Source organism: Rhineura floridana, chromosome 21, assembly GCF_030035675.1.
Source record: "Rhineura floridana isolate rRhiFlo1 chromosome 21, rRhiFlo1.hap2, whole genome shotgun sequence".
NCBI classification, from domain to species: Eukaryota; Metazoa; Chordata; class Lepidosauria; order Squamata; family Rhineuridae; genus Rhineura; species Rhineura floridana.
Window position 1 is genome coordinate 13275052 of NC_084500.1, and position 20267 is coordinate 13295318.

The 20267-nt window shown below is 48.2% G+C and overlaps 1 protein-coding gene across 7 annotated transcripts in view; it reads left to right on the forward strand.

Annotated features, from left to right (window-relative positions):
• The first annotated feature begins 7262 nt into the window (after nt 1-7262).
• Nucleotides 7263-20267, forward strand: part of ACACA (acetyl-CoA carboxylase alpha) — a 239190-nt gene continuing 226185 nt past the window's right edge. For 3 of the 7 annotated variants that reach the window (XM_061604839.1, XM_061604842.1, XM_061604846.1), the window contains exon 1: nt 7264-7670. In XM_061604839.1, coding sequence (XP_061460823.1) covers nt 7561-7670 — 110 coding nt within the window. In that variant the 5' untranslated portion in view covers nt 7264-7560. Of the gene's footprint in view, nt 7671-20267 lie in introns of all 7 variants that reach the window. The other 4 variants (XM_061604840.1, XM_061604843.1, XM_061604841.1 and 1 more) reach the window with 3 other exon arrangements.

The following is a 20267-nucleotide window of genomic DNA, read 5'->3' on the forward strand; positions in this document are numbered from 1 at the left end:
AGATGGGTCAAGAGGCTAACTCCTAAAAGCTTATGCATTATCTTGAAAAACACCAAGGACCTTGGTTTTTGTGTGTCTTGTGGCATGTTACAGATGAACAAACTTAATACGATGTAAGTTTTCTTGGATTCATGAGAACACTTGGTGCATCTGATGAAATGGACTGTGGTCCACGAAAACCATAAAAAATGTGTTAATCAAAGTGCCGTGAGTCTCTTGGACTATTTAAATCACAATACTTCCTCCAAAGAATGCTGGGAACTGTAATCCGTTAAAGGTGCTGGGAATTGTTACTCTGTGAGAGGTAAACTATAGTTCCCAGCATTCTTTGGGAGGTCTGGTGTAAATGTGCTTTAATTGTATGGTGTGTACTGTGTATGTAGCCAGACAGCTATTCTTCTGGAAATTATGTTGCCACCACCACACATACACACACAAATTGGCTTTCTCTTGGTCATTATAGATTTGCTAGTCCTTTGTTCTTGGCCTGCTTTTTGTTGTGATCGGCTTTTTGTTTATTCCCTGACTAATTAACAAACATTCTCCTTGTCTCCCCCCCCCCAAAAAAAAATAGTTGGCACTGGGTTTGATTACATGGGGCAATTCAGTATTTATCAGTGAATGGATAAAGTGGCAGAATCTGTTTAGGTCTTAGCCCAGCGTGCTAAGAAGAGTGAATCAGTCGTCCGACATCGCTGCTGATTATTTTGCAATGTGTTGGGAAGCTTGGATGCCTGAAATGCCAGTGGTCAGGGAGTGGCTCCGGCAATCTTCTTTATCCCTCTAACTTGTGCTTTCTGCAATGCATAAAGCAGGAACAACTGTACCTTTTGAAACCTAGCCCAACTTTCAGCATACTGTGGTATTTTAGGCGGACGACGACTGTGTGTGTACTGCAGTTTCAAATCAAATTTTCCCCTCTTTTTCAGACATGCTTGGTTGGGAGTTGCAGTTCTATTAAGTGGGTACTGTAAGGAATATTGAAAGCTATAGTCAGACCATTGGTCTATCCCGGTCAGTATTGCCTATACTGACTGGCAGCAGCTCTCCAGGGTTTCAAGCAGGGGTCTTTTCCAGTCCTACCTGGAGATGCCGGGGATTGAACCTAGGATCTTCTGAATGCAAAGCAAGTTAATAAAAATGGGTATATGTGGGCCCATCTGCATTGTACATTTTAAGCCCTATTTTACCACTTTAAACAATCATGGCTTCCCCCATAGAGTCCTGGGAGACCCCTGTTCCCCTGACAGAGCTACAATTCCCAGAGTTCCCTGGGAAGAGAGATTGACTGTTAAATCACTCTAAGAATTGTAGCTCGTTGAGGGGAATAGGGGTCTCCTAAAACTCTCTGCACCCATAACAAACTACAGATTCTGGGATTATTTGGGGGAAGCAATGACTGTTAAAGTGGTATAATAGTCCTTTAAATGTATAGTGCAGATGGGGCCACAAACCAAACCAGTTGGTGTCCAGCAACATCTGCAGGGCCACAGGTTCCCTATCACTGGATAAAAGAGGTGCAGATAGGCTCCCTACTAGTCCATGAAATGTACACCATGATTAGTCTATTCATCTCTTCAGTGTCTCGATTCTCTTTGCGGTTTGCCCTACACAAGTCTAACGTGACTACTATTCATTTGGAAAAACAAAGGAAGAAGCAGGTATTCCCTCTGCGGGAAGAAGCAACAGTTCAGTGGCAGAGCGCATGTTTTGAATGCGAACATTCCCAGGTTCAGTTCCTTGTACATCTGGTTCAAGGCTCGAAGGTAGCCTGCCTGACCGGAGAATACCTTTGCCTGAGACCAGAGTTGGCTGGTGCCCATTGGACCAGACCCAATGACAGGCGGGGCTAACTAATTGTAGTTTAGTCCCCATCCTCCTCCCTGCTGAATTCCACAAGAGTCAACACTGAGGCAACACTGGAGATGGCAGGCAGTGCCGACCCCTGGTCTAGTTGTCAGTAAAAAGGCAGGCAGGTGGAGGCTGGCTGAGGGCAGAGTGGGGATGGTGGGGTAGCTCCCCATTTGCCCTCATGAGCCAGGCTCCACTGCCGAGACCTTGAGGAGATGTGCTGTCAGCTGGAGCAGACGGAATGTGGCAAGATGATCACGCTCTTGTCACGCACCACAGAAGGAAGCAGGGTGTGCACTCGATCCCACAGTCACAGCATGCCAGCCAGCCAGCAGGATGGGCAGAGAGCCAATGCTGGCTAAAGCCTCTGGCTGTGGAAATCAATCCACACCATGTATTTAAAGCAACATTTAAAGCACATGGCTTCCCCTAAACTAAGAATCATGGAAAATGTAGTTTACCACCCCCCTGAGCTTCAGTTCCTGGCACCCTTAACAAACTACACTCCCCATGAGTTCTTGGGATAAACCATTGCTTTAAATGTATGGTGTGATGTGACTTCATTTTTGAAGTGTGGACATGCCCTTTGAAATGAATGGGACCCCTTTTCTTTTTAACAATAAAAATTGCAGGCAGGGGGGCCCTGACTCGGGTTGGGACTGCAGCAGGGGGAAATTTAAAGCCCCCAACACACACCCCATGCTAGGGTCCCAATCTGGACTGTGCTTCCACCCCCACTGGTTATATTTGTGTGAGAGCGAGAGCGAGCGAGCGAGCGAGAGATAATATTCAAGGGCAGACCTACATGTGTAGTTTGGCCCTTATCACTTATTTTATACCAGGGATGGGGAACCTTCTGTAGCCATCTGGATGTTGTCAGACTCCAGCTCCTATCAGCCCCAACCAGCACGGCCAATGATCAGGAGTTATGGGAATTGTAGTCCCTCAACATGTGAAGGGCTTTCGTATCCAACAAAATACCCTCCTAATGAAACCCTTAGGATCTAGATGTCAGAGTACAGCAAGGAAACCTTTCTTAGGTGCATGTCAGGCAGAAATATAACAGGTAAAGCATTATCTGGTACTGTGTTTAACTCCATTTTCAGAAAAATGCCTCACCTGTTGACTTCTTACCTGTCGTGCTTCTGTTAGAGGCGCCCTGCCAGGAAGACAAAACAAATGTGGCAAGGAGCACCACAGCAACATCTACACCATACGTTTAAAGCACGTGGCTTGGTGCATCTGGTGAAGTGGACTGCAGTCCATGAAAGCTGCAAGAAATGTGTTAATCTTTAAAGTGCCAAGAGAGGTGGGGGCTGGCTGAGGGCAGAATAAGTTGGTGGGGCAGCCCCACTTTTCCCTAATGGACCAGGCTCTGCTGCCTGGGACCTTGAGGAGAGGTGTTATCAGCAGGAGCAGATGGAATGTGGCAAGATGATCATACTGTTGTTACGCACTACAGAAGGAAGCTGGTTGTGCATTTGATCCCATAGTCACAGCATGCCAGCCAGCAGGATGGGCAGGGAGCCAGTGCTGGTTAAAACTTCTGGCTGTCCAAATCAATCCACGCTATATATTTTAAGACAACATTTAAAGCACATGGCTTCCCCCAAAGAATCCTGGGAACTGTAGTTTGTTAAGAATGTTGGAAATGGTAGCTCTGTGAGGGGTAAACTACAGTTTCCAGGATTATTTGGAGAAAGCCATCTCTGTTAAAGTGCTATTAATTAATTAATTAATTTCTATCCGGCCCTTCCTCCCAGCAGGAGCCCAGGGTGGCTGGGTGTGGATGGTGTGGCTGTGAACGGATTCTAAACATATAATCATGAATAAATTGTAAACTGGTTATATGGAAGGGCTGTAGTTTAGTGGTGGAGCATCTGCTTTGCATGCAGAAGGTCCCTGGTTCAATCACTGGCATCACCAGGGAGGACTGGGAGAGACCCCTGTCTGAAATCCTAGAGAGCTGTGCCAATCGTTGTAGTCAAGACTGAGCTAGATGGACCAACATGGCACAAGGCGGCTTCCTATGTTCCTTAATCAGCCGAGAAATAAATGCATAGCTTTATTTTATTTTAACTGGTTCCGTTTGGTGGGCTCCTGCCCAGCCAAGGGACAAGCCCCATGTCATTGTGTGCTTATTGTGGGGATAATCTGTTCTGGCTATCATATGACCCCCCCAACCAAATACGAAATTACCTTGCTTGTTTAACCTTCCACTGCTTCAAAAGGAAAGCTTTCCCCTCCACTCTCCTGCAGCTGTGGTCCAGTCTTTTCTCCATGCTGCATATGCAGAGGTGAGAGAACATCTACGGCCCTCTGATTGTATTTGGATTCTTGACTCCCCATCAGCCCCAGCCAGTATGGACAACTGTCAGGGATGACAGGAGTTGTAGTCCAACCACATTTGCTTGCTGTGATGTGGCCGGAAATGTGCCCTCTCGACCCTTGCCTTTCTTGGCTTATTAAAGCTTGCTGAGGGGGTATGACCAAGTGGATCCGGGTGTGGTCAATGCATCTTTGCAAGAGGGAGTGATCCCAGCTGCCCTGAAAGAGATGATGATCCTACAACTTCTGAAAAAAGCCACCCTGGGCCCATTGGTTTCTGACAACTACCACCTGGTCATAAATACCCCCTTTTTAAGGAAAGTAAGCGAGAGGGTTGTGGTGCAGCAATTGCAAGTACTCTCAGATGAAACAGATTATCTTGACCCATTCCAATTTGGGTTCAGGCCTGGTTATGGGACTGAATCAGCCTTGGTCACCCTGATGGATGACCTTTATTGGGAGAAGGTCAGGGGGAACGTGACCTTGTTCTTACTTGATTATTCTTACTTGATATCTCGGCGGCTTTTGATATAATTGACCATGGTATCCTTCTGGGTCTACTTAGTGAGATGGGTATTGGAGGCATTGTTTTACAGTGGTTCTGATCCTATCTCCAGGGTCATTTTCACATAATAGCGTTGGGTGATTGTCTTTCAGCCCCCTGGCAGTTGAGGGGTGCCACAGGGTACCATCTTGTCCCCAATGCTGTTTAACATCTGTATGAAGCCCTTGGAGCAGTCATCAGGAGATTCAGGGTGAGGTGTCAGTGGTACGCTGATGATACCCAGCTCTATTTCTCTGTAACATCTTATTCTTACTTGATTTCTCAGCGGCTTTTGATACCATTGACCATGGTATTATTCTCAGCCCTGTTTCTCTGTAACATCTGAATCGGGAGAGGCCATACGTTGTGGGTTGATGGTTCCCAAGTTCGGATAATTGATCGGTCTGCTTTGGATGGGGTTGTACTTCCTCTGAAAGAGCAGGTTCGTAGCCTGGGAGTGCTCCTGTATCCATTTTTGTTCCTAGAGGCCTAGGTGACCTCAGTGGCTAGAAGTGCCTTTTACAAGCTTCGGCTGGTAAGACAGCTGCGGCTGTTTCTGGACTGGCCGGGATAGCCTGATCACTGTTGTCCATGCATCGGTAACCTCCAGGCTGGATTACTGTAATGTGCTCTTTGTGAGGCTGCCCTTGAGGTTGGTTTGGAAGCTGCAGCTGGTGCAAAATGCGGCGGCGTGACTGTTCTCTGGGGCAGGGTATTGCGAACATGTCACCCCACTGCCGAAAGGATTGCACTGGCTGCCCATTAGCTACCGGGCTAAGTTCAGGGTTCTGGTTTTGGTGTACAAAGCCCTATACAGCTTGGGACCAGAATACCTGAAAGTCCATCTTATCCCTTAGATCACTGTGCTCTGCAGGTGAGGGCCTCCTGCTCCGTCTCATCAGGAGGTACATTCTGCACAACATAGGAAATGAACCTTTAGTGTTGTGGCACCGACACTTTGGAATTCTCTCCCCTTAAATATTAGACAGGTGCCATCTCTGTTATCTTTTCAGTGCATACTGAGGACCTTCCTCTTTCAACAAGCCTTTTAAGTAGAGACCTTATCCCAATCTGTGTCTGTGTTGGAAAAGGTGTTTTTAAATACTTTTTAAAATGTTGTTGTTTTAATATATTCTAAAGTCTAAGATGTTTTAGAGTGTTTGTTGTGTTTTTGCTTGCTGCCCTGAGCTCCTACTGGGAGGAAGGACAGGATATAAATTTAATAAATAATAATAATAATTTGGGGAAGGTGCCGTAGCTTGGTGGCAGAGCATCTGTTTTGCATGTAGAAGGTCCTAGGTCCAATCCCCAGCATCTCTAGATAGGGCTGAGGGAGAACTCTGCCTGAAACCCTGGAGAGCCACTGCCAGCCATTGTGTAGGTAGTACTGAGCTAGATGGATTAATGGTCTGACTCAGTATAAGGCAGCTTCCTATGTTCTACATCCGGAGGGCCAAAGGTTCCCCACACATTGGGTAGTCAGTTATCATCATAATTATTAGTTACTGCATTTGTATCCCACCTTTCCCCAAGGAGCTCAAGGTGGTGTACCTGGTTCTCCCCTTCCTCATTTAATCCCCACAGCAACTCCGAGGTGGACAGGCAGGGACTAGCCTAGGGTCACCCAGCGAGCTTCATGGCTGAGTGGGGATTTGAACCCTGGTCTTCTAGGTGTTAGTCCAACACACTAACCACTACACCACCACACTGGCTCTCCTAAAGTCATATAAACCAAGGAAGGGAAACACGTGGCTCTCCAGGTGTTGTTGGACTCCCAACTCCCATCACCCCCAGCATGGCCAACTGTCAGGGATGCTGGGAGTTGCAACCCAGCAGCATGGCCACAATTTTCCATCACTTCTGCTGCTGCGATGAATGCTCTTCCATGCACAGGGGATGGCCCAATGCGCTGTGATTGTTTGTCAAGTTTGGAGTGGGTAGGTGGATGAATGCTGTAAATTGTGGAGCCAAGGTGGTACTCTCCAATTGTTGCTGGACTAAAACTCCCATAATCTGTGACCATGCTAGGCTAGGGGCCGATGGGAGATGTAGTCCAGCAATTTATTGAAGGCACCACCTTTAACTATTACCCCTAGTTTAACCTATATGATTACCTCCCTATTAGTTTAGTGGTTTAACCTGTGCAGGCTCTGCCAAGCAATCATACATTTAGAGGACATTTCCCTGCCTTCCTCCAAGAATCCTGGGAACTGTAGTTTGTTAAGGGGGCTGGGAGTTGTATCTCTGCAGTTCCCAGGATTATTTGGGGAAGGCATGGGCTTTAAAAGTGTATTAAACGTGTGGAGTGTTCATACAGCCAACGCGTGTTTGCTTTGTGTAACCCGATAGCGGTGGTGGTGGAAGTGCTGCACGGAAATTGCAAACCGCCCAGTTCCTCCGTGAGCCTCCCGGGAGCCAACCAGAGGGCGCCCTGAGACGCTCAGGCCACAGCCATCTCCTCATTGGTCACTCCTCCCTGCTCCTCTCTGATTGGTGACACCCCACGCGTTGGTGTGAGTGCCGGCGGCCAATGAGCGGAGAGCGTTTTCAGCAGCAAGGGAGCAGCGAGGCTGGGAAGTGGGTGGGAAAAAAAAGAAGAAAGTGGTGCTAGATTGAGTGAGGTCAAAGGTGATTGATCTGGAATAGCCTGCTTCCCATCACACCACTCCAGCGTGTGATGTTGCCTGCAGTATTAGCAGCAGGAGGGGGGGGGAAGGCGTTTTAATTTTTTTTTTTGCCACGAGATGGAGGGACTTAGGCACTGAGTGGAAGGAAGGAGGAGCTTTAGGCTGGTGCGTTACATACACGCGCAGGCACTACGCAGACTCTCGTCCTGGATGGGAGAGCGCTTGCCGGCCATCTCTCCCATAGCGCCGCCGCCAGTCTGCTGCACCGGGCCTGGAGGCTTGAGGAGCATCTCCGCTTTCTCCGCAGAGAGCACTTTGAGGTGGGCGCCACCTGGGCAGCGTGGAAGGATGGGGTTCTGGGAGAGGACGTGTGTGTCAGGCCCTGATCTGTTTTCATTTCTTCCTCTCTTCTCCCATATCCAAAATCATCATCATTACCCCTCTTCCCCCTCCCCCCCTTGTTTGCAGTCCTGCTGCTCTAGTTTCCAAGGCTTAGGATCCTTGAATGTGCACAAGCAAATGGGTCGATGTTGCATGTGTATCCCATATGGATGGGTGTTTTGGCTCTAGTTCTGGAAGGGCTCTTTAATGAATGGAGAGGTGAGGAAAATGCCGTTTTAAACACACACCAGTTTGGCTGAGTTGTCTCTGGCGCCAAAACTTTAAAGCTTTAAGAAAAATTCACAGGAATAAGCTATTCCTGAAGATCAGGTGGAAGTGGGGGGGGGGAGACTGCTCCCCTTGAGGAATGGATCCCCATGAGGTTTGTTTTCAAGCCCAGCAAGAAATCGCTAGGGTGAGGAGGAGGAGCACTCTGATGGTAACACAGTGTATTTCTTGTAAGTTATAAGTCTCCCATTTCTTGCAAGCCAGGGATGAGGAACTTTTTCTGCTCTGGATGTTGCTAGACTGCAGCTCCGAGCAGCATGGCTGGTGGTCAGGGATGATGGGAGTTGTAGTGCTGCATCATCCAGAGGGCCACAGACAGGAACATAAGAAGCTGCCTTATACTGAATGGGACCATTGGTCTATCGGGCTCAGTATAGTCTACACCAGGGATTCCAAAGCTTTCTCCCCCTCTATGGACCACCTGAAAATTGCTGAGGGGTTTGGCAGACCACCGGATGATTTTTCTGCCTGTTGTAGTAACTGTAATGCACTGTGCTAGATACTGTATTTTTAATTGCATTTTACTGCTTTTCTGTTTCTTTTGCTGTACCACAATCTGCATTCCGCAGAAGTCAGACTGTAATACAATAAAATGCAATGTAAGAAATCGGAGGGACAATAAGAATACAATTAAAATCAATATGAATATTTAATACAGGCACTCTGTGGGACACCAGGATGGAGCCTGTGGACCAGTAGTGGTCCATGGACCACAGTTTGGATGCCCTGGCCTACACTGACTGGCAGAGGCTCTCCAGGGTTTCAGATGGGGGGCATTCCTGACCCTACCTGGAGATGCTTGGGATTGGACCTGTGGCCTTCTGCATGCAAGGCAGATGCTTTCCCACTCAACTCACAGATGTTCCCCATTCCTCTTGTAAGCAAAAAGACTAGCATGCATCAAGTAAGGAGAATTTTCCTTGCTTCTGTAGGTGGTGCTGAGACTATTCCTCAATCTGTACTAAAAAAAAAAAGGTGCTGGGGGTTCAGACCTGCTAGGATGTGTTACTTGTCTGAGTAGGCATCCTTTTCTCTTCCAATTGCACATCTGCAGGGTAGCTGTGTTGATGAGGGCAAAGCTCTTGCATGCTGTTCAGAGATGCTCTTCCAATTGCATGCTGGAGGGCTGGCCAGTTGGAAGGATGAGCCAGTAAGGTTCAGTTGAGGAACCTAAATGGAACTCCCACTTAGACACCCCACCCCCATTATGAAGCAAGGAGGAGGAGGTGGTGGGGATGTAGGGAACGAGAAGAGAGAATTCATCAGGTGCAGCATTAAGAACATCAGAAGAGCCCTGCTGGATCATCTAGTCCAGCATCCTGTTTTCTCCGTGGCCAGCCAGATGTCTCTGGGAAGCCCACAAGCAGGACCTGAGTGCAAGAGCCCTCTCTTCATCTGTGATTCCCAACAATGGTATTCAGAGGCATATTACCTCTGACAGTGGAGATGGAACATTGCCATTGTGGCTAGTAGCCTTTGATAGCCTTTTCCTCCATAAATTTGTCTAAACCTCTTTTAAAGCCATCCAAGTTGGTGACTACATTCTGTTAGTGTTGGTGAAAGAGAGGGATTTGGTCTACCCCTTCCAGCTATCTTCTCAATATGCCCATTCACATCAGAAGGTATTCCTGGGGGGAAATTTGTTTGTATTTCTGAGCACCCAGGATTCCCTGGGTGACATGCTGTTTAAACAAAACCAGTTATAAAAACTATTTTGCAAAGGGGAAGTGGGGATATATAATTTGTTATGGTGGCCATGATTCCCCCCTCCTTGCCACTTCCTTCATTCTGCTGTATTTATTTATTGGAGATATTAGTCGCTTTTCTCCAGAAAAGTGAAACTCAAATCAACATACAAAAACACTAAAAACAATGTACACTTTGCATTTGGATGAACAGCAGCTGGAAATTCATGTTCGGATATCTGTAAGACCTCCTCCTTCCCTACGCTACCAACCTTTTTAAGTGTTAAGATCAGCAGAGGAGGCCCTCCTAGTACTTCTGCCAGTTTCAGTAGTTTGGGAGTGCTGCTGGTAGTGGTGGCCTTCTCTGTGGCAGCACCTAAGCTGTGGAATTCCCTCCCCACAGAAGGAGGCCTGCTACTTTCATTGTATAGCTTTCGCTGAAGACACATTTCTTTACCATGTGTAACAGTGTTCATGTGGTGGTGGTCTGCATATGCCCAGAGAGAAGGGTACAAGGTGTCTTTCATGTGAGTGGCCTTTTCCTGAGTTTTGAAGTGACTGAAGAGCAATGGTGAGCTCATTCTCCAAGTGTCAGCATTCACAGGCAAGAGGGAGCCTTGGGCCGGCTTGGGGGAACATCAGCAGTTGCAAGAGTGCAAAAAGCCTTTAGGGAAAAAAGCCTGTAAGGGAGGGGGATCAGCCCAATAAGGATTGAGCATGGAATGCTGACTGGTTGTTGAGAGGGGAATGGGAGACAGTGGTGGTGGGGAGAGAATGGAATGGAGTATCACAGAAGAGGGCCTGGCTGGCTAGATGGAACTGTAAGTAGGAGCACTCCATAATCTGCAACATTTTGTTGTATTTCCCACTTATGGCTATTCAGTACAACATTTGATAGCTTTTGATAACTGAAGTAGTGTGAGGTGTGGTGGGGGCTGCAGTGAATTACCAAATACTCTTGAGTCTTGCATTAGGATTGTTGTTGACTCTACTTGTGTTTCATGGTCTTTTGGTCCCGCTGATGACAGTATTTCTTCCTCTCTATACTTATGTATGTGTATTTACACATAGACTGTGATCCTAAACACGCTTAATGGTGAATAGGCCGCAGTGAACATAGTGGGACTTAATATCTGAGTAAACATGTATAGGATTATTATATTTTGCTTTTAATCTGCCTGCAGAGGATAATGCTTTATATAGCTGGAGCTGGCTCGGGGGCTTGAACATTTATGCTGCAATAAATCGTTATAGTCTCCTACAGCAAGAACAACAGCAAGGGCTTTGTGACATGTTTAATGACTTAACATGGCTACCTCTCTGGATTACCTCTTGCTGGTCCGAAAGAATGGAGCCATTCTTCAGAGACTTTAGGACCTTGGAGCTGATTGCTAACGGGAAGGGGGCATAGATTAGTGGTAGTGCACATGTTTTCTCTGTGCAATGCAACTAAGTTATATTCAGAGCAGACCCATTAAAAGTAATAAAGCTAAGTGAATCATACCTATTAACTTCAGTGGGGCTACTTGGAGTAGAACTAGCATTGGATACAGCCCTCAGTTCCTGGCATTCCTAGGATCTTGGGAAGCAGCAATTGGAAGGACCCCCCCTTCCCGCCCACCCACATTTGAGACCCTAGGGCAGATGTGGGAAGCCTGTGATCCTTCAGATGTCATTGGACTACAGCTCCCATCGTCCTTGGCTGTTGGCCATACTGGTTGTGGCTGATGGGAGTTGGAGTCCAACAACATAGTTTGGTGGCAGAGCACCTGCTTTGCATGAAGAAGGTCCCAAGTTCGATCCTCAGCATCTCTAGGTAGGGGTGGGAGAGGCTCCTGCCTGAAACCTGGGGAGCCGCTGACAGTAAGTGAAGACAGTATTGAGCTAGATTGACCAGTGCACCTGATTCAGTATAAGGAAGCTTACTTTGTAACATCTGGAGGGCCACAGCTTCCCCATCTGTGCCCTTGTCAGATGTTTGGGACTACAACTCCTATCAGCCCCAGCAAGCATCAGTGATCGGGAGGGCACTGGTTGGTGAAGGCTGCCCTAGAGAGTCATGCTGTTGGAGTCTGTCAGGTGTATGGGGGACCTTTGGCCCTTCCGGTGTCCCTGAACGACAGCCCCCATCAGGCCCAGCCGGCATGGCCAATGACCAGGGACGATGGGAGGTGTCGTTCTGCCATGTTAGAAGGTTTCCCCACACCCGGAGTATATAGACCTCTGGCCTGGCTTGGTACAAGGCAGCCTCATATGTTCATTTGGACATGTGTTGGGGAGAAGGCCACATAGCTCAGGGGCGGAGCACTGTTTCTGCGTACAGGGGAGTTCCATCCCCAGCTTCTCTGCTTAAGAGGGTCAAGTAATAGGAAAGACCTAGGCTTGAGGCCCTGAAGAAGCCCATCAGAGCAGACAGACAAACATAAGGCAGCTCCATATGCTTGTATGACTATTATTATTATCATCAATAATAATAAATTGCTTATTAAATTATTAAAATTGTTCCCTTTGTATAGTGATTAGTTCTGGGCTTGAAGGATACCACTTCCTCCTCCTTATAGGAACACAGGAAGCCGCCTTATACTCAGTCAGATCACTGGTCCATTGAGCTCAGTATTGTCCACACTGGCTAGGGGCAGCTCTCCAGCATTTTCAGGCAGTGGTCTCTTCCCAGTGCTACCTGGAGACACCAGGGATTGAGCCTGGGACCTTCTGTATGCAAAGTAGTTGCTCTAATCACTGAGATGTTGAGCCCTTCCCACTCTTGTTGTTGTTGTCTTTGGGTTTCTGCGCCTTTGAGAGCTATGTGAAAGGCAGCAGTTCAACACATGGTCCAGGAGCATTGTTTAGAGTGCATACTGTACTTTTCTTTTTTACTGCTAGGAACTCGGAGTTTAAATGGTAAGATCCTTGGGACTTGTCCTCTATAAAGGACCCTGCACACTGATGGTTTTTTATAAATAACATATATGCTGGATTGTTAGTATTGCACTGATAGTTTTCCAGAAATTTTTCCTCTGCTAATTTGCATTGCTTAGTTTGCATTTGAAAATTTCAGTTTTGCATCCTACCATTTTTTTTCCTGATGTCCTAGAGGGTGATCTGTGAGAGCCAGTGTGGTGTAGTGGTTAGAGTGTTGGACTGTGACCTGGGAGACCAGGGTTCGACTCCCCACAGAGCCACGAAGCTCACTGGGTGACCTTGGGCCAGTCACTGCCTCTCAGCCTCAGAGGAAGGCAATGGTAAAGCCCCTCTGACTACTGCTCACCATGAAAACCCTATTCATAGGGCTGCCATAAGTCGGGATCGACTTGCAGGCAGTCCATTTCCATTTCAGAGGGCGATCTAATGTAGCATATTTGTTTTGCTTGTATTAAGTAACAAATGCTTGGAAACCGCCAAGCTTGCTCAGTACTGTATGTCCAGTTGGCATTGGTTCATCAGGGGAAGGTCCATAGCTTAGTGGCAGAGTGCCAGCTTTGCAGGCAGAAGGTCCCAGGCTGAATCCCTGGCATATCCAGGTAGGATTCGGAAAGACTCCTTGTTTGAAACCCTGGGGAGCCACTGCCAGTCAGTGCAGACAATACTGAGCTAGATGGACCTAAGGCTTCCTGCGCTCCTGTTGTTATTAAGGAAGTTATGAAACTGAAAATTTTTTGCAGTGGAGAAATGTCCACCCTGCATCTCTGTAGTGTTGTAACGTATTTCTTTCAAACGTGGTGCATTTTTTTTAATGCAATGGGGATCTCATCCAGGCCACCATGCCTGTGACTGTTGGGATCCCCATTGGGCATAACATTCCTATTTCTCCACCTCCCTCTGAGTCCTTAAGTTCCTTGACGGAGATTAGAGCGGTTGTACTAGACAGGGTTATGTAGGGCACTCAAGGCTTGCTGTTTACTGCAACTGCCTGGTATAATGTAACAACAGTCATGGCATCACCTGTTGAATGCTTGCCAGCTGTGAAAAGACTGATGGGAAAGGGCTGTAGCTCAGTGATAGAGCATCTGCTTTGCAGGCAGAAGATACCAAGTTAGATCCCTGGCACCTGCAATCCCTGAGAGGCATGGGTCCCAGTCCAGAACTCTGGAGAGTTGCTGCCAGTCAGTGTAGACGGAGCTAGATTGACCAATGGCCTGACTTGGTGAAAGGCAGTTTCCTATGTGACAGGTGGGGGTGGGGAAGAGAGGCAATCTTAGTTGGGGTCTTTCTGAAATGTGGAACACTCTTCCCAGGTAGGTACACCTGCCGCCATCATTATTCATCTTTAGGCACCAGGCAAAAACATCTATCTTCTCCTTCTCTCTTCTCCTCTTCTTCTTAACTTTGGAAGTCTTTTGGAGTGCTTCTGTCATGTAGCCTTCCTACGGGTTGCTTCTATACTGTTTCTTATTGTAATCTTTTTTTTTATATGCCGCTTGTTTCTGGGGCGGCCGGGTCTTCTGCCGCGGCGTGTGTGGGTCCGGGCTTGTCGGGAGGTCCTGTCTGCGGTCGCGCGCTGGCGTCATCTCTGGTCGTCCCTGTCGCTGCTGGGCCGGGTCCTTCGTTGTTGTCGTCGCCGCTTCTGCTGTTGCCCTCATTGTGCTCTGCGTTGCTGTTTCTGCGGGCTTTCCTTCCCCTGCTGCGGCTGGTCTGGCCGGGACGCGTTGGGGGCTCTTGTTGTTGCTGCGGCTGATTGCGGGGGGTGTGGCTGGCCACTGGGCGGCCTGCTTCTCTCTCCGTTGCCGCGGCTGTGCCCACTGTGGCTGTCCCTGCTCTGTGCCTGACCTGTGGTTGTGGGATGCGGCCGGGGCCGCCGCCGCAATTTACGCTTCAAACTGGGGCTTTTGCCCTTACCATCATTATCATCTGCCTGGCGGCGTTTGGTGAGAAGAAGGAAGGTTTCATCTACTTACATAGTGCTGGACGATGTTGGCTTAGCAGGTTGAATTGTATGGTGTGATTACAATTAAGTGTATGTTGTATGTAGGGTGTAAGTTGTGTATTGTATGTTGTATGTCGTATGTTATGTGTTGTATGTTTGTTCTATATATATGTTGTTGTATGTATGTTGGTTGTATATTGTTTTCAAGAAGTGACTGGCAGCCCCCGGGGTGTAAGGGGTGGGTTTTTATTTTTATTTGTTTTATTGTTTAAGATAGGCCTGTCCAGCAGGCAAATAGGGATAGGGGCATGTGTAAACCAAGGAGGGATGGAACAGAGAAGGAGGGGGGCCAAGCTATACCAAGTTTGGGTGGCAGGTGCTGGATTGATGCTAGGGGCAGACCATGTCAATTTAGAGGAACACGGGATAGATGCATAATACCTATCCCATGTTCCAGGTCTGCCCAAAACCAGAAGTTAACTGGGGGAAGCAGGATTCCTACCGACCTTCAATTGCTGATGTGTAATGCCAGGTCTGTGACACAAAAAACATCTATCATCCATGACATGATATTGGATGAGTGCGCAGACCTGGTGTGTATCACGGAGACCTGGCTGGACGAGGCCTCAGCTCCCATCCTTAAGGCCATGTGTCCACCAGGTTTCTATTATGCACGGCAACCGAGGGTAGGTAAGCGGGGAGGGGGAGTGGCAGTCATCTACCGGGAGTCCTTGATTTTCACCAGGCCTCCACTCCCAAGGACCAAGGTTGTTGATTGCATGTACTGGAGGTTGGGCCCGAAGGGCAGTTTGGGGATCTTGCTCGTGTACCGCCCGCCCCGCTGCACGGCAGATTCCCTGACCGAGGTGCTCGAGGTGGTCTCGGATGTACGAGCATTGACCCCAGAGCTTTTAGTACTGGGGGATTTCAACGTGCACGCTGAGGCCACTCTCATTGGAGCCCCTCAGGATTTCCTGGAAACCATGGCTTCCTGGGAACTGTACCTTAATAACACTGAGCCCACCCATGTAGCCGGTCATGCTCTCGACCTTGTACTTGTCCTGGGAGTGGTAGGAAGTGTTCTGAAGTTGGGGGCTATTTCTTTTACCCCCGTGTCATGGTCAGATCACTATCTGGTGAATTTTGACGTCTCGATGCCACACTCCCTCCGCAGGGGTAAAGGACCTATTAGAATGGTCCGCCCCAGGCGCCTGATGGATCCAGAGGGATTCCTGACTGCGCTAGGGGAATTGGAACCTGCTGAAGGTCGCCCAGTCGAAACCCTGGTGATGGAGTGGAATGAGGGAATCACCAGGGCATTAGACCAGGTGGCTCCGAAATGTCCTCTCCCCCTGAATAGAACTCAGACAGCACCGTGGTATACACCCCGGTTGCGTAGTCTGAGGCAGGAGGTGAGACGACTAGAGCGCCGGTGGTGGAAATCCCGTTCTGAAGATGCTCGGACACAGGTTAGAGCAGCAATAGCTGCCTACCAGGTGGCAATAAGGGCAACAAAGAAGGATTTCTTTGCTGCCTCTATTGCATCCGCAGAGTGCTGTCCCAGGAAGCTGTTCCAAGTGGTCCGAAGCCTGGTCGGTCCAGCTGCTCAGGAACCCTTGGAACACTCTAAGGCTTCCTTTGACAAATTGGCAAAGCACTTTGCTGATAAAGTCGAACACCTGAAGAACTCGATTCCGTATGCTGTGTATGCAGTGGAGGATCCAGAGTTGACCAGTTGCAGTCCGGTTCAGTGGGATCGGTTCCAGCCTCTTCCTTCTGAGGATGTGGACAAGGTGCTTTCAACGGTAAAGCCTACCACCTGTCTGATTGATCCTTGCCCATCATGGTTTCTTATGAAATGTAGGGAGAAATTAGGCGAAGGGATCAGGGTGGTGGTAAATGCATCCTTGAAGGAGGGTGCATTGCCACCAGCCCTCAAGGAGGCAATTATAAAACCTATTTTGAAAAAGGCCTCCTTGGATCCCCAAGTCTTGAACAACTTTTGCCCCGTTTCAAATTTGCCATTTTTGGGGAAGATCATTGAGCGAGTGGTGGCCAACCAGTTGTCAGCACACTTGGATGAAACGGATTATTTGGATCCATACCAATCGGGTTTCAGGACTGGACATGGTACTGAAACAGCCTTGGTCGCTCTGGTGGATGATATGAGGAGGGCATTAGATAGGGGAGAATCCACCTTTCTTGTCCTCCTGGATCTCTCGGCGGCTTTTGATACCGTCGACCACGGTATCTTGTTAGATCGCCTGGAAGGATTGGGAATAGGAGGCACTGTTTTGCAGTGGTTCCGTTCCTTTCTCTCTGACAGGCATCAACAGGTAGCATTGGGGGATGAGGTTTCAGACCCTTGGCCCCTCACATGTGGAGTGCCACAGGGCTCTATCCTCTCTCCCATGCTATTTAACATCTATGTAAAACCGCTGGGAGCTATCATCAGGAGTTTTGGGCTGCGATGTCACCAATATGCTGATGACACGCAGCTCTATCTCTCCTTTAAATCTTCACCAGAGATGGCTGTGGAGACCTTGTCCAAGTGCCTGGATGTGAGTGGGTGGATGGGAAGGAACAGACTGAAGCTTAATCCTGATAAGACCGAGGTGCTACTTGTGGGTGACAGGGGGAGGTTGGGTGCTGTTGACCTACAGTTTAATGGGGTAAGTTTACCCCTGAAAGATCAGGTCCGCAGCCTCGGGGTGGTTCTTGATTCCAGGCTGTCCATTGAGGCTCAGATTTCGGCAGTGTGCTGGGCAGCTTGGTACCAATTACATCTCATACGGAGGCTGCAACCCTACCTCCCTATTCATCAGCTCCCACTGGTGGTACACGCCCTGGTCACCTCTCGATTAGACTACTGCAATGCGCTCTACGTGGGGTTACCCTTGAAAACGGTCCGGAAACTACAACTGGTGCAGAATGCGGCGGCTCGGTTGCTTACAAACAGTCACCGCCGTGATCACATCACGCCAGTATTATTTCACCTACATTGGCTTCCAGTTGTTTTCCGGGCCCAATTCAAGGTGTTGGTATTAACCTTTAAATCCCTATACGGTCTCGGCCCAGTTTACCTGAAGGAGCGCCTCCAGTACCACAAATTAAGCCGCCCAACTAGATCAGCCACACAGGGCCTTCTCTCAGTCCCACCAACGAAAACAGCTAGGTTGGTAGGGACTAGAGAGAGGGCATTTTCAGTGGTGGCCCCCACTCTCTGGAACTCCCTCCCATTCAATCTTCGCCATGCCCCTTCCCTGGATACATTCCGCCGGGCCTTAAAAACTTGGCTCTTTGGACAGGCCTTTAGGATTTCCGGGGAGGGCTAACTTTTTTGGGATACTTATTATCTATTGATTGCCCTAACTGATCTCATGCTGCTGTGATTAATGACTTCATTGTATTTTATCTGCATTGTATTGTATTTTACTGAATTTTAGTTTGTATGTCGCCTAGAGTGACTTCGGCCAGATAGGCGACACAAAAATTAAATTTTATTATTATTATTATTATTATATATTAATATTTTACTTTTAATTTGTATTAATTGTAAGTTGCTTTGAATGCACATATTTGTGTAGAAAAGCGACTTAACAAATTTAATAAATAAATAAATGTTTTACCCGATGCCCTAAAAACCTTGGATCCCCTTTGGCCTCCTCCTTCCTGCTCCAAGTGTAACTCCAAGCTTTGCAACGGGCAAGGGATTAAGACCTGATTCTTCCGTGCCTAAGGTTAACGCCTTTTGTGCTGCACTGTTAAACAGTGTGTCTTCAACTACACCCTATATATTTATGCATTGAATCAGGCACACGCACCGTGGGATTTTGTCACTACACAGCTTTGCAAAGGGATGTTCTTACCTACTTTGACTGTCATTGGAATAATCATTTGCAAGGTGTGCATTGCACATGCTTTCTGGATTGTGATGCAAGACTTCACATGAGCACACCAGCCTTGGATCCCTGATTGACGGACAGGCTGGGACTGCCTTGCCAAGGGGAATTTAAGGCTGGAGTGGGAAAGGTGTGACCCTTCAGATGATGTTGGACTGCAACAGCCTTCCTTAGTCTGCTGCCCTCCACAGCCGAGCTGGTTGGGGCTGATGGGAATTGTATTCCAAACTGTCCAGAAGGTGTCAGACTCTTACCTCTCTTCATCCCTGACCATTGGCCATGCTAGCGGGTGCTGATGGGAAATGGAGTCCAGCAACATCTGATGGACCCACATCCCTGATTTAAGCACCCCGTTGCCTTCTGAATTCCAGCTTGATCTCTCATCCAACTTGAAGATACCTTAGCTTAGCTGGGTAATCATACTGTATGTGTTTTAGCTGAACTGAAGTTTCTTCTCTCTCAAATCCTTCTGAAGAAGAAAAGTTACTTGATTTTGCATGTGGGTTTTTCATGGCAAGTATCGCATGAGAAGCGGCATCTTCCCTCATTTCACCCTGAGGGCCACATTCCCTTCTGGGCAATGTTCTGGGGGCCACATGCCAGTGGTTGGTGGGGCTGAAGGCAAAAGTTGCTTTTTACGGTAGGCTAGCCTCTACATACACTCACCCCCCTTCCCTATCCTCTGTCCAGGCAACCAAGAGGCATGATCAGAGTTCAGGGGCACATTCCAGCCAGGCCAAAACATTTGAGGAGGGTGTGAAGCAGGCACAGTGGGGCAGAACATGGGGAAGAGGGTAGTCAATGTGGTGCCCTCCAGATGTTCCTGGGTTACAACCCCCATTGTCCTTGGCCATGCTGGGTGGGGCTGATGAGAGCTGCTGTTTAGCAGCATCTAGAGGGCACTGCGTTGGCTGCCTCTGGGGTAAGTCCTGGGGAGAGTCCCAAGGGCCAGACAAAGGTTTGGAAGGTTGCGAGGTTCCCCACCCCTGATTAAAAAAACTGCAGTCTGTGGTTTCCCCCTCCTTCTCATTCTTCCCAAAAAGTGTTGTTTTTTTTAAATGGCAAGTCTTTCCTAGTGGCAGTTATCCCAACATCAAAACCTGTTGGGATGTATATGAGGTGGAGGCTGGCTGCTGGTTTTGAGGAGGTTTCTGACATAATGCTGGCTAGCCCCTGCCCCCTTCCACAAGCCCTGGTAGGTTTATCTGGTAGCAAAGACAATATATACTTTCCCTGCAATGTCCCAGAACTCATTCAAATGCTACAAAGGGGGGGGGGGTCTGAGGGCCTCGGCATCTGCCTGAAGATGCCTAGTTCTGGTGCCAGCTCTGATCTCATGGACTTCATGGGAGCTGCACTCACATGGCTCTGTGATGAGTGATTTGCTATGAGCCAAGGGAAGGGAGGGAAAAGATTAAAAGTACTTCAGTGGGTGTGGGGAGGGGAGCTAGATCTTAAAAGTCAATAAAATGGGTGATGCGATATTGACTATGCCACATTCTGTTGTAACTCCCAGTAGGCTGTGCAATCCTGTATTAGGCAGGTGGGGTTGAGCAGGTTGGACATGCTCCTTTATATTTTAGTCACTTGATTTTTAAAAAACAGCAACTGCAAAATAGTAGGACAACTGATTTACATTGGCCGTAGCATGTTTTGTGCAGATTATGGTTGCATTTGGCCCAGTGTTGAAAGACAACCCATATAGGTGAGCTGTCGCCATGCTGATAAAATAATCTCGAAGCATTGTTGTGGCCAGGGGCTCAGGCAGGAGCTGTTTCTCTTGGGGACCACACCTGC